Raw genomic sequence first — 6275 nt, 5'->3', positions numbered from 1 at the left:
ATCCTGGGGAAGGGAAGCAGAGGACCAATGAAAGCCCCCCTCTCCCCAGTTTAGAGGAAGAGCTACAGAGCACCACCGATGCCCCATTCTGCCACTGCACCTCAATCCTACCCTAGGGGTCCTCCTGCATGAGACAGAGAAGGGAGATTGGACACTGGTATTCTGTCCCTGGAGTGCCATCTGCTTGCTTCACCTGGGCAGCAAAAGTAATTTGAGGGTAACAATTTAGGAATGGAGCAAATTCAGATCAATGTGGATGTAACTCCCCTTAAAGTCAGTGAGTTACTGCTGATTCAACCAGAAGCATAAGTGACCCCATACAGGAGTTACTGCTACTTCAACCTTGGCAGCTCTTGCTGCTGCTTCCTGGGTGCCAGCTGAGGACTTGCCGTTTCGACATAACAGGACATGCCACTTCTTGTATCGACGAGCTACCAGTCTTACCCACCTGCCCAGCAGTCACCCAGTTCATAGGGCCGCTGCAGGTGCTACTAGAGATTTTGCTGTGCTGTATATGCTGAGGTTGGGACAGGTGAGAGGATTTCATGAGTGACTGAATCTCAAGCACTTGAGATAAACAACCTTTTCGCTGCACAGTAAAGGTGGCCCCATAAACCGAGAGCCCCTATAGGAAATCTGCAAGTGGGTATCCCTACTCCAACCCCCAGGGGGTGATATTGAATGAGCTACAGGCCTATTTGTGCAAGCAGGGGCTGAATGAGCTCTCCCCCTGATATCTAGTGGTGAGCTGTGGAAAAAGACATCAGAAGCTGATCTCGTTTGCATAGACACCCCCCCCCCCCCGCCTAGGTGCTCGGCATGATGGGATTGCTTGCAAAAAACAGGTTTCAGAGGAACAGCCGTGTTAGTCTGTATTCGCAAAAAGAAAAGGAGTACTTGTGGCACCTTAGAGACTAACCAATTTATTTGAGCATGAGCTTTCGTGAGCCGCTGTGGCTCACGAAAGCTCATGCTCAAATAAATTGGTTAGTCTCTAAGGTGCCACAAGTCCTCCTTTTCTTCTTGCAAAAAACGTAACCCTTCTGCCAGGTGGAGCCAGCAGCACCAAGGGCCGGGTTCAGTATCTAGTGGCTCCTTTTCAACAATACAACATAAAACCAGCTCAAGCCCACCCCCTAGGGCCAATTACACACCACCCTCTGGGCGCCTGAGTGTAGCAAAAACTTTTAATAAAAGGAGGGAAGTAACCCAGCATTGACTGGGGGAAACACCACGACTAGGGTTCATGAACACAAACGGCGAGCCAAAGACCCACCCCCAAGTAAGTTGGGCAGTGTCCTTTCCCCCCTCTGGGTCTTAAGTCCAGCAACCCAAAAGTCCCTTTAACGTGCCCGACCCTTCTCTGCACCCCACTCACAGTTGCTGCCCTTGGCCAGTGCAGCCCCCGAGTTCAGAGGTTAAGCGACAGCGTTCGCCGCCGTGGGCGGGAGGGTAAAAGGAGGCACCTTACACGCACTGCTGGGTACTCGCTCATTGCCCCGCTGGCCGTGCCCCTGTGGGCCTCCGCTCCGGCCCGCTCCGCTTGCCGCGCCTCTCCGCCAGCTGCCCTAAACGGTGGGTCAAAAGCGGACACCCGGTCGCCCGGGGCTGAAAGCTGCCTCTCTAAAAACGCCTGCGGGCCAGGGGCCGTCAGTGGCCCCCCGTCCTCCCCACCCCTGCACTGGATGCCTTTCACAGGCGCTGACCCCCTCAGGAGCTCGGGGCGGCACCTATCCCCCCCCCCTTAGTCCTCTGGGCCCCCCCCAGGGTAAACACGGTGCCCCAAGGCCGGCCCACGGCGGCTGGGCCCAGCCCCGCCGGCCCCTCGCCTTGTCCGACCCGCTCCGGCTGGGGTCCCACATCTCACACCCCTATGGCCCCGCGCCGCCAAGGGCAGCTGTGCTCATCTCCGCCCGGGCACTGCTCGCCCTGGGGCCGAGGGGCGCGGCCCCGGGGATGTGGGGATCTCAGGCTGGGGTGGCCTCCCGCTCCAGATGTGGAGGGGGGGCGGGGTCTCAGGGGCTGGGGCTGAGTCACGCTTCGCCCCGCCCCCCTCGGATCTTCTCCCCCCCCGCCCCCCGCAGCCCCCGGGTCACGGTCACGGTTGCCCCCGGGCGTCAGCAACAGGCGCGAGCGCGGCCCCTTTAAGGGAGGGGCGGGGCGGAGCACGCAGCGCGGGACGCCAATGACGTGGCGGGGGCGGAACCGGAAGTGGGGCCTGCCGCTGAGTGGGGCTGGGTGTACGGTGGCCGGGGTGGGGACGGAGTCCGGGAGCCGCCATCAGGTGAACGTCTGGGTGGGTGCGTCAGTTCGGGGGGGCGGGTATACGGAATGGGGGGATAGGCGTGGGGAGCGGGGGGGTATGGGGGAGGGGGGTATATGGAATGGGGGGGTGGACATGGGGAGCGGTGGGGTATGGAGAGGGGGTGTATACGGTATGGGGGGGTGGGTTTGGGGAGGGGGTATATGGAATGGGGGGTATACGGTATGGGGGGTTGGGCATGGGGAGGGGGGTATACAGAATGGGGTGGGCGTGGGGAGCGGAGTGGTGTGGGGAGGGGGTATATGGAGAGGGGGTGTATACGGTATGGGGGGGTGGGTGTGGGGAGGGGGTATATGGAATGGGGGGGTATACGGTATGGGGGGGTGGGTGTGGGGAGGGGGGTATACAGAATGGGGTGGACGTGGGGAGCGGGGTGGTGTGGGGAGGGGGTATATGGAATGGGAGGTGGGCATGGGGGGTATATGGTACGGGGGAGTGGGGGGGTATATGGAATGGGGGCTGGGCGTGGGGAGCGGTGGGGTATGGAGAGGGGGTGTATACGGTATGGGGGGGTGGGTGTGGGGAGGGGGTATATGGAATGGGGGGGTATATGGTATGGGGAGATGGACATGGGGAGGGAGGTATACAGAATGGGGTGGGTGTGGGGAGTGGGGCGGTGTGGGGAGGGGGTATATGGAATGGGGGGTGGGCATGGGGGGGTATATGGAATGGGGGGTGGGGGTGGGGTATGGAGAGGGGGTGTATATGGTATGGGGGGGTGGGTGTGGGGAGGGGGTATACGGAATGGGGGGATGGACATGGGGAGGGGGGTATATGGTATGGGGGGTGGGCGTGGTGGAGAGGGGTATGTGGTACGCGCGGGGATATAGGAATAGGGGTATGGGATATACAGTGTGAGTTGGGGGGAAGGGATAAAGGGTGTATATCCAGTCGGGGGGGGGGGGTAGCAGCAGCATTATCTCAGCAGGCAGGAAAGTCACTGACTCCTTAGTCTCTTCATGCCCATTCCAGGATGCCCGTTTATGAGGCGGGAGAGTTATGAGCTCGAAAGGCAAGAAGCGGGTGGTTCTGCCGACTCGGCCTGAACCACCCACCGTGGAACAGATCCTCGAGGACGTCAGGAACACCCAGCCATCCGATCCCATGTTTGTCCTTATAGCAGAGTCCAATAAAGGTAGGAGAATGCATCCCAGCTCTTTGCCCCGGGAATCTCCATGATCCATTCTGTATGAAATCTTCCAAACGATGGGAGCCTGTCTCTGTCCACTCCAATCCTACCTATCAATTATAAAATCTTCATCAGCGAGCATTGCACAGATTGGCCCTGAAAGTTGCTGCCATCTTGCCAGTTTGTTGGCTTGGGTGATATGAGTTGCTGGTCTCGGTCCTGTTCTTGGAGGACACCTCTTTATAGCCCAAAATCCACAGCTGTGATTGGTGCTCTTGTTGACAATTTCTTCAGGGAAGCCACAGACTTCACGGGGCCTGGAGACAGACCTTCCCTTTCACCTTTACAGGTGTCCTCCCCTCTTTGTAAGTAAGGCGCGTTGGTCAGAGCACGGCAGGGAAACATCCCCTGGCGCTACCTGTGCAGTTTAGAGGCTATAAATAGGTCTTTGGCCTGTATAACTGTTAGTTTCATCAGAACTAAACACACTCAGAGAAAACTGATGTATTCCAGGTGCAGAAGTGTAAAAGGCTTGTGTGAGACCTAATGTGAATGAACGTGTAGTGGAACAAGGCAACACAAATCACAACAGTTTTGATCAGAGGAGCCCAGAAAACTAAACCCAAGCTTCAAAATGAACGATCTTAATTCCGTTTTCATTATTGCACCTTATCAGCAAACTCTCTTCCTTTGGGAAATTGTTGCCAGGGCAGTAGCACTGGGAGGTGGGTTCTGCTTACTGGGGTTTGGGGTGGACCATCAGTGGGAGATTATGGGCCACAGGGAAGAGACTGTAAAAGGGGGAAGCTTTATGGCTGCATTGATCTAGGATGAGTATTATATCCCCCTTCGAGAGGGTGAAGCAACTTATCTGCATTCACGTGGTGTTAGTGGCAAGAGCTGGGTATAGATCCAAGGAGTCCTGGCTTCTAATCCTCTGCTCGGAGCACTGGAACAAGTATCGCTCTTGTTGTAGGTAACAAATATGCAGAGTGGTGCTTCCTCCATTCCACTTGATAGATAGGGGATGCCTAGTTTTCTATCGAGACCTGAAGGTGTTTCTGATCTGAAATGTAACTTAGCTTTACATGAAGCGACTGCCCCTTTTGAATGCATGTTATTCTCTGTCTTTTCCTCCCACATTTCCCCTCCCCAGACTTGCCAGCCCCTAGGAAGAAGGAGGATTCTGAAGTGAAGACCGAGCGCCTGTACCAGCAGAGTCATTCTTATGTAGAGATGAACCAGCGGCTGCAGAAGGCCTGCAGTGTGCTGAAGGAGAAGTGCATAGAGCTGAAGCAGGCGGGTGCGACTTTGGAACAGAATATTGTGGAAATTAAGGAAAAGGCCTTGTGAGGTTGTCTGGCCTCTCTGGAATGCCGAGAGATTGGGAGCAGAGACAAAAAGCTGGCCTAGGAGGGTCTGCTCTCAACTGTAAAAAAGCCCCGCCTCCTAGTCCTGACAAACTTCTCAGTGTGTGTTAGACTTTCACAGACATCCCCAGTGTGGCTTCTTGTTTCTGTATCCAAATCATAGGGCCAGAAAGCCACCCAGCCAGATAACCCCGGTGTGTGCTTTGATTTAATGGAAGATCTGTCACTGCTGCATGTTGCCTGGAATCGCCAAGAACCAGCCAAGCCTCATGAATGCAGCTTCACAAGAGTTGCCCCTCGTGCTCACTGGAAAGGCTAGGGGGTATGTGAGGGTGGGTTTCATCTTTAAAGCTAAAAATGCTACAGGATCTGCCTCCGTAGCCTTTTCCCAGTGGGCGGCCCTGATCTTGTTGCTCGTGTTTGGAAGGGACTCTTGGACCAGGCGTCTTGTTGAGCCATTAGGAGAACTTGATACCAGTTTCCAAATGGCAAGCTTGAACCTGATCTGGCTGGGGTAAGCGTGGGCTCCAGGCAGCCATTGACTTTTCGTAAGCTGCGTGTCACTGTCTCAGGTGCCCATAGTGACTGTTGGCATGACGTCCCCCTCGCCCTCCAGGTTTACCTACGACTTCTCCATCTGGTATTGCCTCCATGACGACAATATTGCTTCCTACATCTCCATGATGCTGAAAAAGCAAGGCCTCCAGGGCTATGCCGAGCACCAGGACCAGGTGGCAGGGACGTCCATTCTTATGACGGCCACTGAGGTCATCCAGGCCAGCAGGGTCGCTATCGTCATCTTGTCGGCCAGCTCGCTGGACGACCCCTGGTGTCAGCGCGTCGTGGAGTGGAACCTGCATCATGTGATGGAGCGGGAGGGGACGAAGATGATCCCGGTTTACGTGGACGTGGAGAAAGAGCAGGTGCCTCTGGTTTTAAGGCATCTTAACGAACTCGAATACAGAAACAAATTCTTCGAGCGGAGGCTGCTGGAGAGCTTGAAGAGCATCAGGCCTGCAGCTGGCCGAGCGAGGGCTGTGCGCCCCTCCAAAGCGGCCAGCACCAAAAGCAGAGTCAGCCGATAGCAACTGGGAGAAACTGAGCCTGGTGGACTTGGCTTTGGTTGATTCCTGCCAGGAGTGAGGCGCTGTGTCTTGCCCTGTCCATTTGGCATCCGGGGTTTGCTGTGGGCCCCGGTGCGGTGCTGGCGGTGAACTAATCTGCTTGGCTTTGCGCCTAGACTCGACCCCCGTGAGAATACTTAGAAAATAAAATGGTTGCTAGTGGGAGTTTGCTATTAAAATGCAGTGGGAGTCGATATGGAATGTGAGCCACGGCTCCAGGTTTCCTAAATCTCATTATTTAATAAGCTCTTATTAAAATCCATTCCTCAGAAAACTGAACGGCTGAGTCTTTGTTACAAGCTCTTTAATGGAGAGGGGCTGGGTAGGGA

The 6275-nt window shown here is 55.7% G+C and overlaps 1 protein-coding gene across 3 annotated transcripts; it reads left to right on the top strand.

Moving 5' to 3' along the window:
* Nucleotides 1-1447: 1447 nt before the first annotated feature.
* Nucleotides 1448-6220, top strand: C25H19orf25 (chromosome 25 C19orf25 homolog). Of its 3 annotated transcripts, none has more exons than XM_048831381.2 (3): nucleotides 1448-1575; nucleotides 3296-3458; nucleotides 4609-6220. In XM_048831381.2, the coding sequence occupies exons 2-3, from the start codon at nucleotides 3323-3325 to the stop codon at nucleotides 4803-4805; spliced, it is 333 nt and encodes a 110-aa protein (XP_048687338.1). In that variant the 5' UTR covers nucleotides 1448-1575; nucleotides 3296-3322; the 3' UTR covers nucleotides 4806-6220. The 3 variants fall into 3 exon arrangements, with proteins under 3 accessions (XP_048687338.1, XP_048687336.1, XP_048687337.1); XM_048831379.2 differs by lacking the exon at nucleotides 1448-1575 and adding an exon at nucleotides 2185-2284; XM_048831380.2 differs by lacking the exon at nucleotides 1448-1575 and adding an exon at nucleotides 2205-2296.
* Nucleotides 6221-6275: the final 55 nt, after the last annotated feature.

This window comes from Caretta caretta, chromosome 25, assembly GCF_965140235.1.
Source record: "Caretta caretta isolate rCarCar2 chromosome 25, rCarCar1.hap1, whole genome shotgun sequence".
NCBI classification, from domain to species: domain Eukaryota; kingdom Metazoa; phylum Chordata; order Testudines; family Cheloniidae; genus Caretta; species Caretta caretta.
This window is presented reverse-complemented; position numbering and strand designations above follow the sequence as displayed.

What these genes read in the sequence shown, in the direction of transcription:
- C25H19orf25 (XM_048831381.2), top strand. Translation starts at nt 3,323, where the DNA reads ATGAGCTCGAAAGGCAAGAAGCGGGTGGTTCTGCCGACTCGGCCTGAA. An exon ending in TATAGCAGAGTCCAATAAAG is followed by an intron (nt 3,459 to 4,608) that starts GTAGGAGAATGC and finishes TCCCCTCCCCAG; the next exon opens with ACTTGCCAGCCCCTAGGAAG.